At 44.8% G+C, this 25,417-nt stretch overlaps 3 protein-coding genes across 8 annotated transcripts in view; 1 reads left to right on the top strand and 2 right to left on the bottom strand.

Moving 5' to 3' along the window:
* The window catches only part of SNAP47 (synaptosome associated protein 47), a 31,219-nt gene extending 26,826 nt beyond the window's left edge, over positions 1-4,393 (bottom strand). The window contains exon 1 of one of the 2 annotated variants that reach the window (XM_069859184.1): positions 4,371-4,393. Coding sequence is in view for 1 of the 2 variants with exons in the window: in XM_069859183.1 (XP_069715284.1) it covers positions 3,258-3,270 (13 nt within the window). In the remaining variant the exon portion in view is untranslated. Of the gene's footprint in view, positions 1-3,257; positions 3,442-4,370 lie in introns of those variants that run through there. The other variant, XM_069859183.1, reaches the window with a different exon arrangement.
* Positions 4,394-4,516: 123 nt separating this feature from the next.
* Positions 4,517-13,186, top strand: JMJD4 (jumonji domain containing 4). The gene is made up of 7 exons (XM_069859190.1): positions 4,517-4,600; positions 5,806-6,402; positions 7,004-7,169; positions 8,580-8,705; positions 9,424-9,691; positions 10,361-10,507; positions 11,872-13,186. Exons 2-7 carry the CDS (start codon positions 6,138-6,140, stop codon positions 12,181-12,183), a joined length of 1,284 nt encoding a protein of 427 aa, XP_069715291.1. The 5' UTR covers positions 4,517-4,600; positions 5,806-6,137; the 3' UTR covers positions 12,184-13,186.
* A 1,355-nt stretch (positions 13,187-14,541) lies between these two features.
* Positions 14,542-25,417, bottom strand: part of ALS2CL (ALS2 C-terminal like) — a 57,595-nt gene continuing 46,719 nt past the window's right edge. For all 5 annotated transcript variants that reach the window (XM_069859147.1, XM_069859148.1, XM_069859152.1 and 2 more), the window contains exons 20-26: positions 24,082-24,150; positions 22,476-22,649; positions 21,419-21,461; positions 20,144-20,205; positions 18,402-18,551; positions 16,760-16,856; positions 14,542-15,877 (exon numbers count right to left, since the gene is read on the bottom strand). In XM_069859147.1, the coding sequence (XP_069715248.1) occupies positions 15,806-15,877; positions 16,760-16,856; positions 18,402-18,551; positions 20,144-20,205; positions 21,419-21,461; positions 22,476-22,649; positions 24,082-24,150 (667 nt within the window). In that variant the 3' untranslated portion in view covers positions 14,542-15,805. The remainder of the gene's footprint in view (positions 15,878-16,759; positions 16,857-18,401; positions 18,552-20,143; positions 20,206-21,418; positions 21,462-22,475; positions 22,650-24,081; positions 24,151-25,417) is intronic.

The raw sequence follows: 25,417 nt of genomic DNA, 5'->3' as shown, positions 1-25,417 counted from the left end.
TTTTATTTTTTTTCACCCAAGGTATTTCTTTCTCTTCAAAGCTCAAAAGAGCAGGTAAAAAATCCTGAAGCTGAAGCAAAAATCCTACTATGTTTGTTATCACAAGGAAAAATAGAAAAAGAATAGGGAATGCGTATTTAACCCTTGACCTAAGAGTATACAAGTCCTCCTCTCAGTCCAGGGAGAAGACACTGAGCAGTCACTTGACATGTGTATATAGATAGGCACACGCCTTGGGTCATACGACTTTTGACTCACCTGAGAGCATAAGGGCTTTGTCTGACAGTCAGCTCCTTTCTGTGCCCGAGGCCAGAATTCCCAAGAAAAATCTCTTTGGTAATTAAATCCATTCATTGTACCAACACATTTTTCCCAGCACAGATCTGCACAGCTTTTTTTTATTTCTCTCTCTCCTTTCTCAGAGAAGAAATTAAAACCTTACAGAAAGACAGATGTATATAAGGACAACCAAGACTGATTTCATTCAACAATGGAAACAGCTGCCAACAGTACAGAACCCAGCTACTATTTATCAACATTGAATTCACCACATGACTTCAAGGAGTGACTAAAACACATGAGAAATTTTACCAGTGTTAAACAAACAACAGAAGAAATGGTCAAAGTTATTTGACGTCAGCTGGGAAAAGGCATTAAATAAGTACTTCACCTATGACACCCATGCCTTGCGTCATACAATGTTTGGCACTAAGCTGTGATTCTGGTTTTTGAGCAGCTAAAACCCATTGCTGTTGTTGCTACTGTAACTGCTTCTCCTCAAGTCAGTATTAAAGAAACTTCTTGGTGTCATCTCATTTTGGTCTGAGCTAAAGAGAATCAGTTTTCTAACCAATTCAACCTCACCTAAGTAACTTCACTTTCTGAAAGCTACCTGCATATTTTTCAGACAGTATTCCTCTCTAGATGTGATAACATGGGACACTGGGATGCATAAAGGCACTGCTTATACTTATTCTTATAGAAACGAAGGCCATTCTCAAGCTGACAGCATAGTGTAAGGGAAAGGGGTGAAAAAGGGTCACACATCTACAAGGAGGGGTGGACAGGTGACCCCAAACTGCCTGGGCCAGGGCTAAACTGTGACACATGTACTGGTAGCACTTGCCTTTTATGCAGCTTCTGCTTCTCTTTTACAAACTTGTACAGCACAGACACGAAAGACACCTCACCCCACCTGAGCAGTGCAATGAAAGGCAGTGTTAATTTTACTAGCTTCACCTCCGATGTAAACAGGGAGCTCACCAATAAAGACCACATAGCTTCAAAATGGAAATATCGCGTTTCCCTTTGCATTTTCAAAGTTTTGACAGAAAACACAGAGCTGGAAGCTCACTGCCACTTAACACAGATGCTTTACTGTAAGGAAGTATAGTCAAAATTCAGGATCCCACTCTGCTCCCTATTCTATCACTTTACTTCGAGCCCAACACTCGAGACTCATCATTGTCACTCACCATTCAATTCCTCCTAAAACATGATAATACTCCTTATATTACAAGACACAGAACATACGTGGTTGTGTAAAATACACTGAAAAAAGCCTCACCTGTGCTAAAGCAGATTGGTTCTGTATTCCCAGCCAGAAAAGAAACCCCCACTAACAGATTAGATTTAAGTCCTTTAGAGCTCCATGCAAAGGAGCAGGTTGGCAGACAAGAAAATTGATCAAATGGCTTTAAATTACTTGTAAATATATCCAAGAATCGGTTTATTAACTTGAGAGGATTACAGTCCGGAAACCACTGCCCCGTATGCAGTGGAAGATAAAGAAATGTCTAAATGATCTCATATTCCTTCATATTTTTTTAAAGAAATGTATGTCTGCCTACAGATTTGCCTACAGTCAGGACAACAGATGCAGTCTCCCAATCCAGGCTCCCCAACATTAACACAATATCCACATCCTGTAAATCACCTTTTTTATAGCAAACTGTTTGTCTTTTTGACAGGTTTGCCCCCAAAACCAAGCGTAGTACCAGCAAGAGCAGCAAGCAGCAAAGAGATACAGATAATATTTCCGGCAGAGTCACCACAGCATTGTATAAATTCTTTAGCCAACACATAACTCAGCGGCTGCTTCTATAAAAAGATGATGACTCGCCTTCTCTTGTGAAGTGCTTTGAGATCATTCAAGGAAGCACAAGCATGACTAATTACCCAGGTGCGAGAAGATGCTACACGCACTGGGAGAAGGTGTTGCCGGCTCGTGAGCAAACACCGTCCCTTTGCAATGTGTCTGCCTCAGCTCCTCAACTGAGTCACAGATTCCTCTCACCTGCAGAACATTTCTACAAACATTTCTAATACGCTGGTGTTTGTTTACTTTTTCTTCTCCTTCATGGCTGAAGTTTCCACAGGGTCGTTTATCTTCGATGGTTTATTCCCAAAGCTACCATCTGGCAAATGAGGAGTTTAACGCTTCTACGAGCTCAACAACACTCAGAATAAAAGTGTTTACAAGGCCTATGAAGTGACTCTCTCCTTTTTTAATTAAAAAGGCCTAAGATGCAGATCCACTATGTTTCTAACTCCACGATTCTCTAAACGATGCTACAAAACACAAAGTACTCAGTGATGACCCTTCAAGAGGTGCAGCAGATGAAGACGTGCTCTACTATGGCGCACACACAGAAATTCATCAACAAAACATCAACAGATCCTCAATAAAGAACAATTGTAGACTGAGGGGCTTCTCCACATCAACCTGTTTCCATCCTTCTATAGAAAAAACATTTTGATCTTGCTCCATTTCCAATACAATGCAACTTTATAGAAGATCAAAGACTCACCAACCTCTATCAAGTACCTCTTCAGTTCCCAGTTTTCAGTTCCCATCCTTTAACCCACAACAGCTCCACGGTAAAACTCATCAGCCTTCCTTTCTCAGCCTCTCCTATCCAAAACTGAGACACATCTACACTTCCCAAACCTTGCTCTCCTACCCCACCAGAGGGAGGAAACCTCTTCTATCCCCCTTCTTTCCTCTCTCAACTCACTCCCTTCTTTTTCCCCAGTGCCATCCCCAAGACTCACTACCTATTTTCTTAATCCAAGCCAGAACTCTCTGTTCCCAAAAACCATTTCCCTCCCCGTCTGTTTCCTTTTCCCAGTACAAAGATTGTCTTCCTTCTCCTCCTCACCCCAAACACAACACAGTCACCTGCTACACCAGATCTTTCCCCAGTAGCTTTCCACTTTGCAATACCAGAAAAGATCCCATTTTTCCTTAGCCTTACTAGGGAAAGCCATAAGTCAGTGATCCAAAATTCTCTTTTCTCCTTCATTGCTAGGCCAGGCTCCACCACAATCTTCATCTGCCACAGCCCTAGGTCAACCTGATCTCTAGAGCTCTCTCATCTCTTCTACTCGAGATCCAGTAATGGGACATGTGAAAATGGCTCAAAGCTGCACCAGGGGTGGTTTAGACTGGATATCAGCAAACAGTTCTTTACCAAGACGGTGGTCAAATACTGGGAACATGCTCCTTAAAGACGTCATGAGCAGCACTGTTCCCAGCAGACCAGGCAGCTCAAACCCCATCAAGCTGGCCTTGAACATCTCCATGGAGGAGCATCTACAACTTCTCTTCTGGATAACCTGTACCCTCAGACACCCCTCCTTCCTCCCTCTTTCCCCCCAGCCTTCTTCCTTCCCCCCAGCGTCCCTCCTTCCCTCTCAGGCACCCCCTTTTCCCCTCAGACCCCTCCTTCCCTCCAGCCACCCCTCCTTCCTCTTTCTTTCCCCTCAGCCTCCTCCTTTCCCCCCAGCCTCCCTTTTCCCCCTCAGACACTCTCCTTTTCCCCTCAGACGCCCTCTTTCCTTCCAGCCTCCCCTCCTTTCTCCCCACTCTTTCCCCCCAGCCTCCCTTTTCCCCCTCAGAAACCCTCCTTTTACCCTCAGACATCCTCCTTCCTTCCAGCCTCCCCTCCTTTCTCCCCCCTCTTTCCCCCCAGCCTCCCTTTTCCCCTTCAGACACCCTCCTTCCTTCCAGCCTCCCCTCCTTTCTCCCCCCTCTTTCCCCCTAGCCTCCCTTTTCCCCTCAGACACCCTCCTTTTCCCCTCAGACACCCTCCTTCCTTCCAGCCTCCCCTCCTTTCTCCCCAGCCTCCCTTTTCCCCCTCAGACACCCTCCTTTTCCCCTCAGACATCCTCCTTCCTTCCAGCCTCCCCTCCTTTCCCCCAGCCTCCCTCTTCCCCCTCAGACATCCCCTTTTCCCCTCAGACACCCCCTTTTCCCCTTCCCCCTCAGATCCTTCCTTCCCTCCAGCCTACCTTCCTCCCCCCTCCTTCCCCCCAGCCCCGTTCCCCCTCTCCCCTCCTCACACCCCCCTGCCGGGCCCCTCACTCACCCCTCAGGGCGCCGCTCAGCCCCTCGCGCGCCCCGGCCCCGCCCCCGCCGCTCCGCGCACGCGCGCGCCTCCCGCGCTCCCATTGGCCGCGCCGCGCGCCGCGTGCGCTCCCCTTCTCTCTTCCCCCCCGGGCCCCTCCCCCCCATCGCCGTGGTTCCGCGAGCGCCCGCCGTTCCCCCATCCCTCTCTCCGCTCGTCCTCACGGGTCCTGCCCTGCGCGGGGTGTCCCGGTGAGTATCCACACACCCCACACACCCCACACACACCCCCCCTTCTCCTTTCCGGTTCTGCGGGGTCGTGGATGCGCGGAGGGTCCGGGAATACGAGGTGGGGGTGGAGTGTGCGACGCCCTGTGGCGTCCGGGTCCCCCCCTCGGGCTCCTCATGGCGGCTCCTCTCCTCCCACCCCGAGCACCCGGGTCTCCTCCCTCGGTGTCTCCCCTCTCCTGAAGCCCATCCCCGCGGGGCGTGTGGCCTCGTTTGCCCTCGGGCCTCCTCCTTCCCTCCCTGTGCTCGGTCTGCTCCTGCCTTTCTAGACGCTTTCTGTTTATTCACCATTAATCACCCTTTTTTTTACCATTATTCACCTTTTTTTAGCCATTATTCTCCCTTTCTTGCCATAATTCACCCTTTTTTACCCTTACTGGCCTTTTTCTTACCGTTATTCACCCTTTTTCTTATTGTTCACCCCTTTTTTACTGTTATTCACCCTTTTTATCATTGTTCACTCCTTTTTTAAGCATTATTCTGCCTTTTTTTACTAGTATTCACCTCTTGGGGTTTTTTAACACTTATTCACCCTTTTCCTTACCCTGATTCACCCTTTTCCTTACTCTTATTCACCCCTTTTTACTGTTATTCACTCATTTTTACCAGTATTCACCGCTTGGGTTTTTCTTACCCTTATCAACCTTTTTCTTACCCTTATTGACTTTTTTCTTATCCACCCTTTTTTTTCCCATTATTCAGCCTCTTCTTTTACCATTATTCAGCATTTTTTTTACCATTATTCACTTTTCCCGTTATTCACCTTTTTTTTTAACTGTTATTCACCTTTTTTTTTAACTGTTATTCACCTTTTTTTAAACCATTATTCACCTTTTTTTAAACCGTTATTCACCTTTTTCTTTTTAAACCGTTATTCACCTTTTTTTAACCGTTATTCACCTTTTTATCATTGTTCACCTTTTTTTTTTTACCATTATTCACCTTTTTCAGCTTATGATTGCTGCCTAGCCCATAGAGAAAGCTTTGGGAAGGTGGGAGGATATTGGAGATTATATTTTCTCCTGACAAAGGGTTGAGCCCCAGTACAGTCGCTGGGCTGCAGTGGTGCCCTAAGGCCCCAAATATTTGGGGGATTCCTATCCCTCCTCCGTGCAATTAATTAATTTAGCAGGGATATCCCACTGAAATTGCTAATTCTGCTGTTTCAGGAAGGAACCAGCCTTGGAAGGATTTGTGGCCTCCCTGGCAAGAAGGTGACAACGGAAAAGCAACATCTTCACCATCTGTAGAGACAACTTTGTTGCTGGGGATCCCACCAGCATTAAACCCTATGAACTATGGAAAATTCTAATTAGCCCAGCATGGTGGGATGCTCCTGCACGACTTCTTGTTTTACCTCTGGCCGTTTGTATTTTCTTGTGAGTTTTCATGGATTTAGAGACTCAAGCTACATTTTAAGGTAGCTTTTTTTGCTGTAGCACAACGGGATTGCATCCTGTCAGCGCTGTCTTGGCTCAGCCAGGAAGTTTTTCCTGCCTGCATGGACAGGGCAACGTTCGCCTGTTCCACTGCTTTTTATCGTGACCACAACAGTTCTTCTCAGGGTGCATTCTGCCTCCCCGGAGGACACGTTGACTTTATTGACAAAGTAGATTCATTTACTTACTCAGACTTTTTCCGGGATTATTTGATTCCCAACCATCCCTGTATTTTCTCAGCTAAATTCACAGAAGACTGGGGCAGCAGGAGAAACTGGGTTACTTGGGATGGAAAGCCTGACTTTGATTATCTGCTGCAGAAGTTTGGTAAGTCGTGGCATTTTTAATATCTAAAACATGTATACTAAATGACACAGCCCTTTTTTAACCTTAGGAATAGAATCAGTAGACAAAACCAAGCAATTCTCCAACTTGTTTCTAAGTTAATATGTTCATTTTCTATACTCACACTACGTTTTGCGGATTCGGATCTCTAATTTATTCCCATAAGGAAATAAAATAACAAAGCTCTGTATAATTTAAGCATACCAATTTATATACCTGCTTAACGTTAACCTGATATTTTCCCTAGGCAAGGGAAAAGTATTCTGTAGTTACAGTGAAATATCTCTCTGGGATGTAGAATATTTGTGTATTTAATAGGAATTGATACCCCACTCCTCATGTAGTTTAAGAGGAAAATTCAGGTCATATTAAATAAATAACTTCTGGTCTGAATTGTGTTTGCATAGAGTGATGGTGTTGGGTGTGAGAGCTGGACCAGGTGCTGTTGCTTTACTTGTTTGTGCTGTATTTAGCCGGATAGGGCTGAGATATTAGAGGCTGCTGCAGGAGATAACGTTAAGGGAGCTCAGTTTTAGCATCAGTTATTCTGTCCCCATGTGGGCTAAAGGTGTTTCTGTTCCAGGCGAGGCTGTGGTACCTGTTGCCAACTGTGACGTCAAGGAGTACAATTCTAACCCGAAGGAGCAGCTCCCCTTCAAGGAGTATATAAAATACTGGAAAGAGTATATTAGAAATGGCTATCGTTCATCCCGAGGGTGCCTTTATCTAAAGGACTGGCACCTGAGCAGGTAAGAGAGAACCTTGCACACCACGCACAGACGAGAGCTGCCATGGACCCTTAACACTCCATTTTTAATGCCTAACTGTTTAAATGCTGGCAGTGATGGTTTTTAGCACCTGCCCACCAATGTATCAGCCTGTACTGCTCAGTTCTTGGCATAATTCTTATGGTGAGATCTTTAAACAACACACTGTTTCCTGGAGACATTCATGAGAGCTTTCTTTTTCATATGTCTTGTAAGTAACTGTGTGTTATCCCTGTGGAAACCGTGTGGCTGGAATACTGGGCTTTTTTTTGACTGCTAGAAGGCAAACCTTACTTCTTAGAAAGAAGGGAGACATTTCTAGTGATGTTTAATTCACTGTGTGTGAGTTGTAATCCTTTATTCTCAATTTTCTTTTCTGTTAATCTTCCCAGTCGTAGAAACATAGAATGGTTTGGGTTGGAAGGGACCTTAAAGCCCATCCAGTTCCAACCCTCATGCCATGGGCAGGGACACTTTCCACTGGATCAGGTTGCTCAAAGTCTCATCCAAACTGGCCATGAACACCTCCAGTGATTGGGGATCAATGACTTATCTGGGCAACCTGTTCCAGTGTCTTACCACCTTCACAGTAGAATTCTTTTTCTGAATACCTCATCTGAATCTCCCCTCTTTCAGTTAAACCCCTTCCCCCTCATCCTGTCACTGAGCTCGCAGATAAAGAGCCCCTCCCCAGCTTTCCTGTAGGCCCTCAGTTGTTAAAGTTCTCTTCACCGTGTTCTACCTTTGCTTCTCCTCTGGCCTGCTGCCTGCAGGGTGACTGCATTGTCCGTTCCCTGTGTCTGTGTAGGACTTCTATGTATTTTTCACTCAAATTTCTTCTTTCTTAATAGTATCCTGCTGTGAATCAAGCTTTTCGTGATCACCTCCTTTTCATTTCTATGCATGCCAGTGACTTAAAATAGAGGAAATTCGTCAGTATCTGCTTCCTCATTTACTTTCCTATACACCAGCGCTGTGCAGCCAAACATGGACAAGGGGGCAGCCCATCCTGTGGGAGAAGACCACACAGCTGTGAAAATCCCACAGCCTGGCTTCCCTCCAAAACCTTACAGCCCAAGCTGTCATCCACTTGGACAACCAGCCTTGCAGGGGTCTCGTCTGAAGAGAATGTGTTTATTAGGAACTGTCATTGCTATAGTTAGTTTCCCAAATAGCAGTTAGCTTCTGTGGCTTTTCTGGGAGACAGAAAAGCACTGTTGTGGGCATTTTCCATTCACCTAAAGTTGTCAGTGATATAGAGGAGATGGCAGCAAAGCTTTAATGGCCTCCTAGAGACCTGGTTGGTCTTTGTGTCTGGGTTTTGGGGACTGAAATAGAAGGAGCAATGCTGCATTTTTCTCAGAGCCGTTTCCAACACATTATCTTTTTCAGAGCTTTCCCTGAGCAAGATGTTTACACAACCCCTGTGTATTTCTCATCCGACTGGCTCAATGAATACTGGGATGCTATAGCTGTGGATGATTACCGGTTTGTCTACATGGGACCTAAAGGTTCATGGTAAGCCAGCATCGTTTCTGTCAGTCTTACATACTCATTTTTAGGATTTAATGTAACAAGAGATTATCACATTGTGCTTCAAGATATCATCATGCTGCAGATGCAGTGTTTGGACATAGGGTGTGGTGTTGCACCTGAACTCAGCCAATCTTGTTTCCCAAGCAGGTCATTTGTTTCTAGATGTGAACTGTCCTTATGCAGTCAGCTAAAGGGCTTTTGCTCTTTAAAAACCCCTGAACTGTGCCCACAAAATCTAAAAAAGTTGTCAGCTAGCTTATGTAAAATTTTGGAGCAGAAATTCCCTGGGGATCATCAGCCACTTGTGCTTTGCAGAGTCAGCAGAAGCCTTGGAGGGGCACTGCTGAGTTGGTCAGATAGTTTGTAGGTGAAAAGTAAAGTCCAGCATTGGTGATAAAGTTGCATTTACAATAATCTCATCAGTTCACATCACTGAATCTCCTGCCATTGCTGTATTTGCAGGACAGATTCAAAACTAACGGCTGCAGAAGCACAGAGGATATGAAACATTGCAATGCTATGTCAAAAAAGTGGCCTTTTAATACTTACAGTTGTCAAAATTAAAGAAAGGATGACAATTTGGGATTGGGTTTGCATAGTAAAGGTTGATTTCTGTGTTGATGTCTGATTCTCAGAGACCTGAACTTATCTTGCACCTTTTAGGCACTGTGTTTTCTTTAACCTCTGATTTGTCCCACAGGACTCCGTTCCATGCCGATGTCTTCCGTTCCTATAGCTGGTCAGCCAATATATGTGGGAGAAAGAAGTGGCTGTTGTACCCTGCGGGACAGGAGGAATACCTGAAAGACCGCCACGGCAACTTACCCTTTGACGTGACTGCACCTACTCTTCGGGACAAGAGTGTTTACCCTCGCTACAACCAAAGTCAACCCCCTGTTGAAATTGTGCAGGAAGCAGGGGAGATAGTCTTCATCCCCAGTGGATGGCATCATCAGGTTTACAATCTGGTAAGATAACTGATACCAACCTTTTCACAACAGATAGAGATAATCAGACAGCAGGCTTGAATCAAGCTTTTATGGCCACGGCATGTTGTGGATGCCAAAAGTCTAACTGGGCTGTAAATTTTAGAGAGGTTCACAGAGGAAAGGTCTGTAAGGGGCTGCTCAAGGTTGTGGCCAAAAGCACGCATGAATTCATAAGCTTCTTGGCTCATTGACAACTAGAAGCTGTCTGCACCCTCTCTTCTTATGCTTTTCCTCATTAGATGCTACCAGTCACTGAGAAATAGGACACTACGTGAGATGGATTATGAAAAGGTTGTTAATCTTGGTTTCTAACTGTGTATTTTAATACAATAGAGAAAGCTAACAAATTGATCTTTGCGATTACAAACCAAAATTAACAACGCTATTCTTTCTCCTCACCACCTTCTCCCACCATTTTGACTTTAAAAGACATGCTCAGACAGAGGAACTAGAGACATTTCCCATTTTAGAGTGAAACAAGGCTTGATTTTTTTAGGGACATTAGAACGTGACAGCCTTTCAGCACAGTGCGGGTGTTGGTGCCAAAGAAACATTTCTCTTGCTATAAATATGATTTTACATTTTGCAGCACTAGTGTCGTTGACCACTGTTTTCTCTCGCTTTCCTATTCTATGATTATGCCTTCAGGAGGATACAATTTCCATTAACCACAACTGGGTGAATGGCTGCAACGTGGCTATAATGTGGTGTTTCCTGCAGGATGAATTAGCAGCTGTCCAGCGGGAAATCAATGAATGGAAGGACCCTATGGATGATTGGCACCTACAATGCCAGGTATAACAATGTGGTGCTGGATACCTGACTCACTATTAGAGGGTCACATATATCCGGGGTGCATTGCAACACCTTATGAGCTCTAAGAGACACAAGTCATAGAATCATGGAATGGTTTGAGCTGGAGAGCTTAAAGCCCATCCGGTTCCAACCCTCTTGCCATGGGCAGAGACACCTTCCACTGGATCGAATTGCTCTAAGTCTTATCCAACATCCCCTCCAGGGATGGGACGTCCATGACTTCTCTGGGCAACCTGGTCCAATGCCTCACTGCCCTCATAGTAAAAATTTTCTTCCTAACATCTAATCTAAATCTCCCCTCTTTCAGCTTAAAACCAATCCCCCTCATCCTGTCCCTGCACTTTCTGATAAAGTGCCGCTCTCTAGCTTTCCTGTAGCCCCTTTCTAAGTACTGGAAAGCTGCTTTCAGGTCTTCCTAGAGCCTTGCCTTCTCCAGGCTTAATAACCCCAACTCTTTCAGCTTGTCCTTTTATGGGAGATGTTCCAGTCCTCTTGTCATCTTCGTGGCCCTCCTTAACCTCGTACCTGGAACTTCATTTTGCAAGAAATCAAATATTACTTTTGGAAGATAGGAAAAGGCTTGTACCAGTGAATCTTTGCTCTGTCAAAGCGGTCAAGATGTTGTCTGAAAAACTAATGCTTCAACTATTCTCCTTCAACTACCAAGGTTAATGTTAGCATCAAGATCAACTCTCTATGTAGTATCTATGTTCTCCTTTATTAAACATAAATGCATGTTAATGCAAACAGAAAAACTAATAAGACAGGCCCTGCACAGAAGAGCTGGTTTGAAGACCATTCATGATGAAACAGTAAATCTGAAACAAACAAAATTAAAGTGAACATGACAGCAGGTTTCTGTGTCTCCAAAGCGATACTTGAGGAATGCATAACTGTATTTAGCAGTGTTGGTTCTTGTATGCTTCAAAATCTGAAGCATGAAACAAACGTGAAGTTTATTTCTGGAGGATTTTACCACTGCTAGGTTAATATCCTTAGTTTCAAAAAACAATGTCATTTAATCATAGAATGGTTTGAGTTGGAAGGGACCTTAAAAAATTCCAACCACCTTGCCATGGGCAGGGACACCTCCCAGTAGATAAGGCTGCCCAAGGTCCCATCCAACCTGGCCTACTTAGAAGAAATAGACTTTCTTTTGGGGTTAGTGGCACTTCAAGTAAGGTAAAGAATTTTACTCCCCTTGAAGAATTACAAGAAAATATGATTAATCATGGTTACTGTGATTCCAGGTAGTTACTAGCTTGACAAAACACGTTTTTGTAATTCTTACGGTAAATAAGGACAGTTGTTTCCATTTCAGTGCTTTTATTTTTTTCCCCTAGTTGATCATGAAGTCTTGCACGGGTATAGACTACAAGGAGTTCTACAACTTCCTTAAAGTTATTGCAGAGAACAGGATTTCTGTCTTGGAAAACGGCCTTGATGACGAAGCTTCGGCAAAGAACACTCCAAAAGCTGCCATTTCCACCTTGGGCATGCTCCACGCAGTGTTTGATTTAAAGAGGACTGTGAAGGTGTTAACATCATTGAGTGCTAATGAAGATTTCAAGAAACTAGACCTGACGTCACTTTCTCCACCTCCGGAGGCATTACTCCACCACTTGAAAGCAGCAATAGATACAGCACTACTCTAACTTCCTATTTATTCAGTTCTTTGTATAATGAATCTTTTGCAAAATGGGTGCTTGTAGAAGACTGACTCCTCCCTGTTTAATAGCTGTTGCAGTTTAAATACAAAGAGCCTTAATATAGAGTGGGGAGAGTACATTCGTAAGATGATTTTTAATTTGACAGCGTTTTAGTACCTAGAGTCATTGGTCAGGAAGATACTCACATGAAGCAAAACCTAGATCATGTTAGTATTATATTACGAGCCCTGCTGGTTCCCTGCATTCAGGGAAAGGGAACAGAAATTCTCTGTGGATCAAGCTTAGCTCTGTCAGGGCTAAATACTGAGATTGCAGTGGTCTGCAACCTCTTTCTTCTGCTTCTGAGAGCACTATATACAGGTGGCAAACCTGCACTGCAGGCTTCACAGCTAAGCTCTGCTTTGTCTGGTCACACCTAAAATTGCTTTAAGACCTGTCCTCCTTCCAGGTGCAGCTCAGTCTTTTAAATGTTAGAGGACCCTAGTTAATGAGCTTCCCTTGAAGCCTGAGCTGGCTCAATAGCTGGAGCCTGGATGTGGAAGGGCTGACTGTATTTTTCTGTACAGTGATACCCCTCTAAAGCTGAAAGTTGTGAGTACATTCAACTTTCATATGTCTGCAGGGCCTGCAGGATTAAATTTAACATATCAGGAAGCTGCAGTCCTGATAGCAAGTTTGCCACTAATACTTCAAGCACGTGATCCACATCAAAAGGAAGAACTTGACTGTACTCTCACTTTTCTACTCAGTATTTCAAGGCACAGTATTTTATCAAGCAGAGATCTGATTAATCAGGGAAGCTAGCAAGTAGCCTCGTATTGTCTCCTTAAAAAAAGCCATGCTGTTAGCACACCAAATAAAGAGCACTACTGCATGGTTACGTAGCACAATTTTCAACCTAGATACTACCCTTGGGCTAAGATTATTTCCAGTGAAGTAGCCCTCTTGCTTTTACTGGTTGGTGAGAAAGCCTAGAAGCACAAACGGCTGCACACTGTTACCTTAGTTGCCCCTTTAGGGCTTACTTGAATTGTTGCTCAAGAACTTCCTCAGTTTTCAACCAGGTGACCAGTAAGAGCAACCACTAACCTTGTGTTTAGAAAGTGCAATAGTAGAAATCTTCGGTAGGCTGAAAAATCTCAATTGTTTTTTAGATAAGCCTGTGGAGTTTGTACATGCATGCATTTTGCATGTCCTATTTTTGTAGTATACATTCTGCATTTTGGGTAGGAAACAGTACCTGAAATTAAACCCAATATCCAGAGCATGGAAGAATGCAGTATGCAGAAAACAAACCTTTTTTTTTTTTTAAACAGCTGTGACTACATCTCAGTGATTAAACCTTCTGGCAGAGTATTTCTTTAGACTGGAAAACTGCCAGTTTTGGGCAATGCTGAAAAATTAGAAGTTCACGGCAGTTACTTATGGCTGTTTACATTCTCAAAGAGAGGCAGATGGAGCTTTCTTCCTTACTTGAATAAGCTGAGATTTCATAGAGGTGCGGAACAATGATTTAAAGCAGACAATCAGTGCATTGGTAGGAAAGCACGTTTTTGATCTTGTATTCCCCAGTCTCACTGCATGCGGTGCAACTGCTCTGGGCACCAACCACTTTAAACACCGCAGTTTTTTAAAGGGTTTGCTTAGATGAACAATGTTTTTTTCATTTCATGTCCCATGAATCTGGAGCTGCTTGACTTTGCTGAAAAAAAACCAGCAAATCTACAAGTCTTGCTCTTAGACCGAGAGCCCAGTATTTCAACATACCCAAGACCAGTTTAAACACTTTACTACATCCTCATTTGAATGGATGGCATGTGTTTGCAGTGATGGAAAAAAAAATCAGGCAGCAGCTCTTAGGGAAGAGGCTTCATTTCTGCAGTTAGTACTTCTTCCCCCAGAACACTGGTAAGAAAAAACATGGGCCAGCAATTAAGATGGCTAAGGAGGTTCCTTTTCAAGTAAAGGAAGGGGGATTTCATCTCTCACTCTCACTTTTCACCTGAGCTTTCTCTGTACCACGTCATCTTCAGCTCTGAAGCTTTCCTTCATAGGGCCAGCTAAGGCTCAGCGTGAGACAATGGGGCAAAGAAATTAAGAGTTTAATCACAGGAAATGAAAAGTTTAAGCCATGTTCTCCTTGCCGATATGGCAAGGAACAGGGGCACAAAGGTTGCTTTTATTGATTCAATCTCTTACAATTACATTAGGAGATTAATTTATGGTTGACATTCTCCATTCCCATGAATAAGGTAGCCGAATATTTTCTGAAGTTAAGAGAAGAAAAATCCTCAAGTGTTTCAAGACTGTGACAAGATTGGAATAAGAATTGTGAGAGCCTGGAATCTCTTAAAAATTAGACAGCTTTATTTAAATATGAGTTACTGTAAAACATACATTAGGGTACTCTCATATCAATATATTAAATATTGTAATCATTGTATTATTTATTAAAGCATAGTACTTGTGATAAACAGGAGGAAAGAGTCTGTAGAGTTGTTTTGTTTTCCTGAAGTTGCAAACCTGGACAATTTAAAGTCAAATGGTAAAAAAAAGCAGGTTAAAATCTAGTTCAAAAGAGCTTTTGCTCTAAATTTGTAACTCCAACATTACTATTTTTGTCTGATAGGAACAGAATACCAAATATCCCTTTGCCTTTTATAAAGGCTGCATAAAAACCAGCCCAATTCTATTCTGTTTGTACCCCACTGGTGTCAGTGGGTGATCTGTCAGCACAAAGCTCTGCACCTGGGAAAACCAGGGGGGTTGCAGCTTTGTCAGTGCAGAAATCCAGGTGGTTTTATGCGTTGTCTCACAAGGATTTAAGATTTCTCACCCAGGACAATGCATTTGCATTTCTCACCCAGGACAATGCACACAGGAACCCCTGCTGAGTTAAAGTAGTACGAGAGTGTTCAAGGTGCAAGTGTGAGATCCCTGAGATTTAACAGGAGCCTGCAGAGTATAAATATACACTCATAAGTATCACAAAACAAGTTAGTTAGTCAATAGCAGCTTTACAATGCAACAGAGAGGTACTCAGTTTGGCTTAGGTAGGAAAGGGAATGGAAAACCATCCTCGTGGGGATACAGGACTAAACACCTTGCTCCAGTAACGCGTTTTTTAGAAGTATGGAGATGGCTTGTCCTGTCTATGCCCCAGTTCTGCCAGCCAGGAACAGTCCCACCAAAACAGTCCTCGTGGCTCCACTTGTCCACTTCCTATAAAATAACCTCTTTTCCCTTATGTCAGTTCACCAGCACAGAACAAATGCAGCTTCTGAGAGAACGATTAAATGAGGTTTCAAGGCAAATGTGCAGGAAAATGAAATAAAACTGCAGGGCGAAAGAAAACTTGGCCACTTTCCACAGAGGGATTCCCAAGCACAAGCCAAGGTTGCACATTGAAGGCTTGTAGCCCACTGCATCTGTATGGTTGAGCTTTACCATCACAGCCAGTCCAAGAGAAAATTCAGCAAGAAACCCTCATCTGATAAATAACCGTTCTTCCCTATTTAAAGGCAGCCAGAACTCGATTGCTTCTTCATCCAACAGTGTTTGGTCAAGAAAGTGCAGCAGAGAGGAGGTTCCCTTTGAGTCCTGGGGTTCAGGAGCTGTGGGGCACGTGGCCGTTCTCTCTTTGGTGGAGTCTCATCCTCTGGATGTATTCATAGCATGACTGGGCAAGGAACAGAGCAACTCATTAAGGAGCAGTTTTGGAACTTTGGGCCAATATTTCCTTTCTTGCACACAAAGTGAAGCCATGTGACCCCACAAGATTAAATCTGTGCATTATAAATTAAAAAGATAAGCATATTCTCTAGACTATTAGGAAAATAACCCGTGCAAGGCATATAAACAGCCCTCTAAAAATAAGTGAGAGTATAATGCATCAATGTCCCTGCTACTCAAGAATCATACAACGGTTTAGGTCGGAAGGGACCTTAAAGATCATCCAGTTCCAACCTCCTTGCCATGGGTAGGGACACCTCTCACCAGACCAGGCTGGTCAAGGCCCCATCCAACATGACATCAAACACTTCTAGGGAGGGGGCAGCCACAAATTCCTTGGGAAACCTGTTCCAGTGTCTCACCACCCTCATCATAAAGAATTTCTTCCTAATATCCAATCTAAGTTTTTCCCTTTTCCATTTAAAGCTGTTCCACCTCATCTAGGAATGGTTGGACTCAATGATCCGGTGGGTCTCTTCCAACCTGGTTATTCTATGATTCTATGATCTTATCACTACAGGCTCTTGGAAAAAGTCCCTCCCCAGCTTTCCTGCAGCCCCCTTCAGGTACTGTAAAGCTGCTCTAAAGTCTCCCCAGACACTTCTCACGGCTGAGCAACCCCGACTCTCAGCTTGTCCTCATAAAGTGAGGAGCTCCAGCCCTCAGATCATCTTCATGGCTCTCCTCTGGACCTCTTCCAATAGTTCCATCTCCTTCTTACATTGGGGATTCCAGAACTGGACATCGGACTCCAGGTGGGGTCTCATAACAGTAGAATCACGTCCCTCACCCTGCTGGCCATGGTTCTTTGTTGAAAATATTTCCTTACCTCCAGTGCTGTTAACAGAAAGTCGTACAGTCCTCCTTGATTGGTGGGGTCCATCAAATCTCTGATCAGATGGATTTCAGCTCCCAGGTGCTGTATTCTAGGTAAAAATAATAAAAAAAAAAAAAGTCACAATTAGAACAAATCTCTGGGGACTGGTGTTTGTGGGCTCATGGTTGGAACCGGACTGTGGAGAGAGGGAGGCACAGATCTGGAAGTCCACTGCTGATTCCTTGTGCATCCCCTTGATCTTCCGGAGACTGAGTCCTTGAGGACTAGCATGACTAGATCTCAAAGATGCTCAATCAATCATAGAATCATAGAATCTCCGGAGCTGGAAGGGACACACAAGGATCATCAAGTCCACCTCTGTCACTGCATAGCACAACCCCAGCATTCACACCATGCAACTGAGGCATTTGTCCAAATGCTTCTTGAATATCGTCAGGCTTGGCACCATAACTGCTTCCATGTGGAGCTGTTCCAGTGCTCCACCACCCTCTGGGTGAAGAACCTTTTCCTAATGCCCAACCTAACCCTCTCCTAGCACATCTTCCTGCCATTTCTTCTTGGTCACCAGAGAGAAGAGATCAGAGCCTGCTCCTCTTCCTCCTTCTCTTGTGAGGAAGCTGTAGGCTGTGATGAGCTCCCCTTTCAGCCTCCTCTTGTCCAGGCTGAACAGACCAAGTGACTTCAGCCACTTCTCATATGGCTTCTTCTCTAAATCCATCACCAACTTTGTGGCCTCCCCTGGACACTCTCCAGTAGCGTGATATCCTTTCTATCCTCTGGTGCCCAAAACTTTTAACCAGCACTCAAGGTTGGACCACACGAGTGCAGAGCAGAGCGGGACAATCACGTCCCATTTGACACAGTCTCTTTGTTTCCCTCCTCTACAGTCCAGAAAGCTGCCTAGAAGACAAACCTGTGTCATCCAACATGACTGCAGGAAAAAAAACCAAGCAATTTTCTGGATTTCACGGCCCCCAGTTTAAACATTTTGCCCTCTTTGGGAGACCAAGCATATTCAGGAAGTCAGTCAAGAATTTTGACTTAAATTTGCCATGAAAAAATGAAGTACAGTTTCATTCTACTGGATGTAAGCAGGTTCCTGGATGTTCAGTGAAAGCATCAGGGACACAGGCTCCTTGGCAGCAGCGTGTTACATTTATAGTCATTCCTCCACAGAAAAAGCCTAATGACTAGATGGTCGGTGTTCAAGACCTTCCTAGTCTCCAACCTGGATCACAGTGACCCACTGAGAATGGAAAACAGAGGAAGTACAATATGTAGATGATGCCTTGAAGGCATCAACAATTGGCCTTCAAAGGCATCATGTTCCTATTTTCTGCAGATGCAGGTCAGACCACATTTCCCATGACAATCCTGAACTGTTCTTCTGGATAAGAGATGGACTCTCTGGAAGCCTCTAGCTGCTTTATGTCACAGACAACACAGCATCACAGCTGGTGGACAGTAGAAGAAAATAGAAACATAGGAAACAAAACAGCTCAGGAAAAAAATCATGTTTAAACACAAAGCCCAGTTTTTCATTTGAACTATTTGGCCTGGAATCGCGGCTGTCCTGTCTCCGACTGAGGTATCACACTACAGTGGGACTGGGAAATGAAAGAATTCCACTTACTTTGCTCGGGATACAACGTACATCAGAAGGGGCAACAGGTCATCCATGGGGAGCTTGTAGTCCTTCTCCACTACCCGGGACACTGTGCTCTCTATCTCCTCATATGTCTTCTGGAGGATCACCAGCTTTTCCCGGGGATCCACTGTGGTGCTGCCAGTGTGAAAACAATCATGTCAAAGATGCCTCCACTATATAGTTGAAGAGATAAAGCAGCAGAACTAAAAAGAACACAGAGGAGACCCTCACACTACAAAAAGGAGTCAACAAGGGTATGCCAGGAGGCATCACCAGGGTGTGTCATCATCCAGGTGGACCCTGAGTCTGCTCAGGTGGACCCTGAGTCTTCTCAAGTCTTGAGTATGAGCTGCTCAGCCTCATATCAGCCTTCCATTTTAGACAAGGCTAATCTAAGTCATAGCCCCTCAAATAAATGCTGGAATATGAGATGAATGACTTTGGGCAGTCCTATCAAGATATTGCTCTTGCAAGAAACAAATACGGTTGTCACCCCTATAAGGTTGGTTTTTCTGCCCATAATGAGGTTTAGACTAGGTATTAGGAAGAGATATTTTTACGCTGAAGACAGTGAAACACAAACATGTTGCCTAGAGAGGTCGTGGATGCCCCATCCCTGGAAACATTTGAGGTCAGGTTGGATGGGGCTCTGGGCAACATGATGTAGTTGAAGATGTCCCTGCTTACTGCAGAGGGGTTGGACTTCATGGTCCTTTCCAACCCAGACCATTCTATGATTCCATGTAGCCTGTGTTGCCTTGCCCAGAAAAGAAGTCATATTGGCATTCACAAGGAGGGTCTCACCAGGACTAGTGTATTTAGGGACCCAAGAGCTCCTATCTGATGGATCCCACAACACTTCCCTGCTCCCTTTTGTCTTCCTTCCCACCCATTACTGCAGCACCATCCCCTAGGCTGGGCTTCAAGCCAATAAATCAAACTGAGCTTCTTAAATAGAGCTCTGCTTTGCTACATTAAAAGCTTCGGATGCCACACTGAATGGATAAACCTCATGTAGGTCAATGTGTCCAAAGCAATAGGCTCTATCACAACCAAGAAGTCACAGCCAGGCCCAATTTGCTATGCAGACTGACGTGACTGAACTCCATTACAAAGCCAGATTGTGTGTATGAACTTTTCCAGAAAATTAAAAGGACATATTTTCCAGGGGAGGGTTGCATTTAAACATACTAGATAATGTCTTTATGGTTTGTTGGGTTTTTTCCCTAAACAAAAAGTAGTTCTATTACACTTTCTTTTTCTTTTCATCTGAAATAGCACCACAAACAACTTTTCTTTAAATTGTCTTGCAGGCTGACCCAGATGTGCTTTCAATAGCAGAATGGTTTGGGTTGGAAGGGACCTGGAAGATCATCCAGTTCGAACCCTTTGCCATGGGCAGGGACACCTCCCATTGGATCAGGTTGCTCAAAGCCCCATCCAACCTGGCCTTGACAACCTTCAGGGATGGGGCTTCCACAGCTTTTCCAGTGCCTCACCATGCTCACAGGAAAACATTTCTTCCTAATATCTCATCTAAATCTCCCCTCTTCCAGGTTAAAACTGTTCTGCTGTGTCCTATCCCTGCATTCCGTGTGGTTTAGTGTTTGATAGGAATGGTTGGACTCGATGATCCGGTGGGTCTCTTCCAACCTGGTTATTCTATGATATACAAAAAATCCCTGTCGGATCTGGTCATCAGTCAGAGATTATAGATGGTGACTTACATCAGCTTCTGCAAACACTCTGTGGCAGACAGGAAACACTCGTCTTTGATAAGGGACCGCCTCTGAAAGGGAGACAAAGAGTTGAAGCAGAATCATCTCTCTGAAAGCCACCACATGGCTCCTCAGTGCTGGACCCAAAATAAGCCCATTTGCTACCCATAAAAGAAAGCAAATTAAACTTGTAGATACTATCACTCTGAACACACTTAGATGTCTACAGAGCCACCCTGACTGCTCTTTGAAACAACACCGAGCAGAGCATTACAAAGCAATCCCATGCAGAGCTCATATTCCCGTCCATTTCTGAATGCAGTCTGCTCTGTGGTTGCTTCTGGGTGGAAGTGTCGATCTGCTGGAGGGTCGGGAGGCTCTGCAAAGGGATCTGAACAGGCTGGACCACTGGGCAGAGTCCAATGGCAGGAGGTTTAACAAGGCCAAATGCCGGGTCCTGCACTTGGGGCACAACAACCCTGTGCAGTGCTACAGACTGGGAGAAGTCTGTCTAGAAAGCTGCCTGGAGGAGAGGGACCTGGGGGTGTTGGTTGACAGCGACTGAACATGAGCCAGCAGTGGCCCAGGTGGCCAAGAAGGCCAATGGCATCTTGGCTTGGGTCAGAAACGGCGTGACCAGCAGGGCCAGGGAGGTTCTTCTCCCTCTGGACTCAGCCCTGGTGAGACCGCTCCTCGAATCCTGGGGTCAGTTCTGGGCCCCTCACCACAAGAAGGATGTTGAGGCTCTGGAGCGAGTCCAGAGAAGAGCAACAAAGCTGGTGAGGGGGCTGGAGAGCAGGTCTTACGAGGAACAGCTGAGAGAGCTGGGGGTGTTTAGCCTGGAGAAGAGGAGGCTGAGGGGAGACCTCATTGCTCTCTACAACTACCTGAAAGGAGGTTGTGGAGAGGAGGGAGCTGGCCTCTTCTCCCAAGTGACAGGGGACAGGACAAGAGGGAATGGCCTCAAGCTCGGCCAGGGGAGGTTTAGGCTGGACATTAGGAAAAAATTTTTCACAGAAAAGGTCATTGGGCACTGGAACAGGCTGCCCAGAGAGGGGGTTGAGTCACCTTCCCTGGAGGTGTTTAAGGCACGGGTGGATGAGGTGCTGAGGGATATGGTTTAGTGTTCGATAGGAATGGTTGGACTCGATGATCCGGTGAGTCTCTTCCAACCTGGTTATTCTATGATTCTATGATTCTATGCTTAGGTGAAGGTCCAACACGTGGCCTCAATGCCATCTCATGACTAACACATCAAAGCTGGCTCCTAGACTTATTTCTTACCTGGTTGGTTGTCAGGGTGAGATCTTTCAGAGGCCAGAGATGTCTGAAAGGAAATTACAGAGAGAAGATTTAAAGGCACATGTCTATGTCTTAACTCCACCCTAAATCAGTCTTGACTGCTTTTATCTCCTCATTCCAAGTGATATTAAACTCTTGTAAGCACATGAGGCTGTGTTTGCTCCTCTCACTGCACTCCTACAGGAAGAATTAATAGCTTATGCTCATCAGCCTGAGTGTAGGGTTCATTTTACTCACAGATGCTCCTGTAATAACTGGCGGAAAGTTCTGGCACTTTCACATTCAATCATGAGCATAGACTGAATCAAATTGCCAAATGGAGTCTCCAAATCCACTACTGCCCTGCTTAAGCCCTTGAGGTGCAGATGAAGCCGTGTTAGAAAAGCTCACATGCCTCTTGAGTCTTGGTCCTCATGCTTCACTTCCAAGATGGATTCTCCAGACTTATTCTGAAGAATAAGTCTTATGAGGAGCAGCTGAGGGAACTGGAACTGTCTAGTCTGGAGAAGAGGACGCTGAGGGGAAACCTTATTTCTCTCTACATTTACCTGAAAGGAGGTTGTAGTGAGGTGGGTGCTGGTCTCTTCTCCCAAGTAACAAGTGATAGTTGTATCAGGGGAGGTTCAGATTGGATATTAGGAAAAATGTCTTTACTGAAGGGGTGGTGAAGCATTGGAACAGGCTGCCCACGGCAGTGATGGAGTCTCCTTCTCTGGAGGGGTTAAAAAATCTAACTGATTATTTCTGAGTTGGAGCAAATCATTTGTTTGATGAGCTACAAAAGAGGATTTTTGCTAAAGGAAAATGAAAATTAAGATAGAAAACAGCAGCTTTCCACTAGTCGATGTTGTTCTAGACTATTGCAGGAATTCTGTGACTGGGCTTCCTCCACCAGACTATGGAAAACTTCAGCACTACAGCCAATGATGGACCCAGGAACAGGTTATGTGTCCTTTCCTCCAGTGCCATCAGAGCTTTCCCTGGGTGCTACTTTCCCAGCTGGTTGGTTGCACCCTGAGGTGAAAAAAATGTCACTTACTTCTGCACATCCAGAAACTCTAGCAGCTTGATGTCAGGAAATAGATTTAGGTCCACAATCCCTTGGCAGTACAGGTCGTCTTCTCTTTCATGATAGAGCATGTAGAGCATGAAAAGCTCAGGGTAGAAGCAGGGCAAGATCAGTGGCAGGACCACGCTGCATGCTGTCTCATCACTATGGTGAAGGAAAGCAAAGCAGAGTCATGAAGTGAGACCTATAACCTTGAGGCCACAATGGAAGAGGCAGTTTCTGAGACTGTAAGGTGTTTTCCATGTTCTCCTCTCTTTCCTCTACCTTTGAGTTCAATGTCATAGCTGGACAGTAGCAACCTACATAACATTCTCATGCTGAAGATGCAAGTTCACCTTATGCTGTAGGACAGGAGGGGACTGTTTCTCCACAACATCTCCTTAGTCACTGGAAGAAACCTGGAGCACCAGAGACCTATCTCCAAGTGTTCTTACCGAGCTGTTTCAGTAGAGCAGTTGTTTCTTAGGGAAGAAGGACCAAAGAAACTTAGAAAAAGCTCTTTTCCAACTGTTACTCCACCAGCCTCTTGGTCTTATTCAGCCTATGTGGGGTTGGCTATAGATTACACCAAAGAGAAATCTAGACCAAATAGGGGCAGCTGAATAAAGATGTTTCTTCTCACCCCCAAAGACCCTAAATCTGGATCTCTCAGAATTACTGCTTCCTTCTTATTCTAGAAACACAGAATCATAGAATAGTTTGGGTTGGAAGGGACCTTAAAGATCGTCCAGTTCCACCCTCGCTGCCATGGACAGGGATACGTCCCACTGGACCGGGCTGCTTAATGCCCCATTCACAACTTCCCTGGGCAGCCTGTGTCAGTGTCTCACTACCCTCATTGTGAAGAATTTCTTCCTAAATTCTAATTTAAATCTTCCCACCTCTGATTTAAAGCCATTCCACCTCATCCTATCACTCCATTCCCTTGGAAAAAGCCCCTCCCCAGCTTTTCTGTAGCCCCTGTCCTGTACCAGAAGGCTGCTCTAAGGTTTCCATGCAGCCTTCTCTTCTCCAGGCTGAACAACCCCAACTCTCTCAACCTATCCTCGTATCACAGGTGCTCCAGCCCTCAGATCATCTTCATGGCCCTCCTCTGGACCCATTCCAACTGTTCCATATTCTTCTTATGGTGGGGATTCCAGAGCTGGACGCAATACTCCATGTCCACAACATGATGCCTTTTACCTCACTCTACTCCTTACTTCCAGACCTTCCTTTCTCTCACTGTTGGTATGGAAGTCTCCACCCCCACAATGAAGTTCCTGTGATTAATGCAAAGCAAATGGTAGCACTAGAACTACTGTCCTAGGATGCTGCTGCACAGCAGCTGCTGTAGGTGATCTTACTCTGTACCACACACACCTCCAACTCGCCACTCTCTTCTGCTATAGAACATGATTAGAAGATGTTGCTCTCATGCTTCAAGTAGAAATACTGAAATATTTGCACTCAGAAAAGCGTAAGTGCTAAATCTGGCTCAAATGGACAAATACAATCAATTCAGCACTTAACCTGTTCTGGAAGGCACCTCATACATCCAAACAGTTAAAATCAAGCAACCCGTGGTGACACATACCTTGTATCTCCATCCACACACTTTGCAGGCAGTTGGCCTTTCTGTTCCAGTGCCAAATGGAGCAAACCCCTAGAAAAGGAGCAGAAGCAAGGTTTAGTTCCCCCTGTCCTTTTTTTAATGGCAATTTGTTATTCACAAGTGAGGAGCTCAGTTGTCCCAGCATCAATTGGGGTAAAAGTAAGGCTCTGTAATCCTTGCAGCGTTGTTTCAGTATTCCAGTTTCACCATTTGAGGGCTTTCTCCATTACCAACAGAAGCTGCTGGGATTTATTAAGGGTTTAAAAATATCTCCATAGCTTCTGAAGACTAGAGGTGCCACTGGAGATCGTAGAGTCATTTGGGTTGGAAGGAATCTCTAAGTTAATCCAGTTCCAAACCCCTGCCATGGGCAGGGACACTTCCCACTGGGTCAGGTTGCTCAGAGCCTCATCCAACCTGGTCTTGAACAGCTCCAGGGATGGGGCAATCCATGACTCCTCTGAGCAACCTGTGCTACTGCCTCACCACTCTCACAGGAAAAAATTTCTTCCTAAGATCTCGCCTCAATCTCCCCTCTTTCAGCTTAAAGCCATTCCCCTCATCCTAACCCAGCACTTCCTGACAGAGTCCTTCCCAGCTTTCCTGTAGTCCCCCTTTAAGTACTGGAAGCTGCTTCTCTTCTCCAGGCTGAATAACTCCAACTCTCTCAGCCTGTCCTCATAGCAGAGGTGCTCCAGCCCTCTGATCATCTTCATGGTCCTCCTCTGGACTCAATCTAACAGATCTATGTCCTTCATGTGCTGAGGACTCCAAAAGTGAATGCAGGACTCCAGCTGAGATCCTAAGTTTGGTCTGCATTGAGCAGCATCTCCTTGTATTCCCACTCAAGAGAAATGAGGGTTTGGGATCTGTCATGTCAACCAATTCTCTAATCCATCTATTAACATTAGAGGATGTTCATGCTCTGTTCTGAAAAAGTAGCTTGGGATCATCTTGATATCTCCAAGTGAAAACTTCATAATCTTAAAATGAACATTAGAGAGAAGTTACCTTTTTTTGTTGTAGAAGGAGACTCATAGCCAAGGACACAATAAAGCAAGGGCCTCCCTCTCCACACTACATATCTGAAAGGTCTTGAGACATGAAGCAAACTTTCCAAGGCATGCACTGAGCTGTGAAGCACCGTCACATGAACTAACTTTCACGTCATCAGCCCTGTTGCACTGTTCACAAGCACAGCTTGGATCCCTCTGCTATGCCAAGTGACAAAGTCACGCTGCAGTTGAACTGAATCCTATCTGACTTGTTCCCAACTGCTGTGCTGCTTTTCTCTGGGACAGACAACCCCTCATAATAG

Source organism: Phaenicophaeus curvirostris, chromosome 6, assembly GCF_032191515.1.
Source record: "Phaenicophaeus curvirostris isolate KB17595 chromosome 6, BPBGC_Pcur_1.0, whole genome shotgun sequence".
In the NCBI taxonomy this organism is placed as follows: Eukaryota; Metazoa; Chordata; class Aves; order Cuculiformes; family Cuculidae; genus Phaenicophaeus; species Phaenicophaeus curvirostris.
This window is presented reverse-complemented; position numbering and strand designations above follow the sequence as displayed.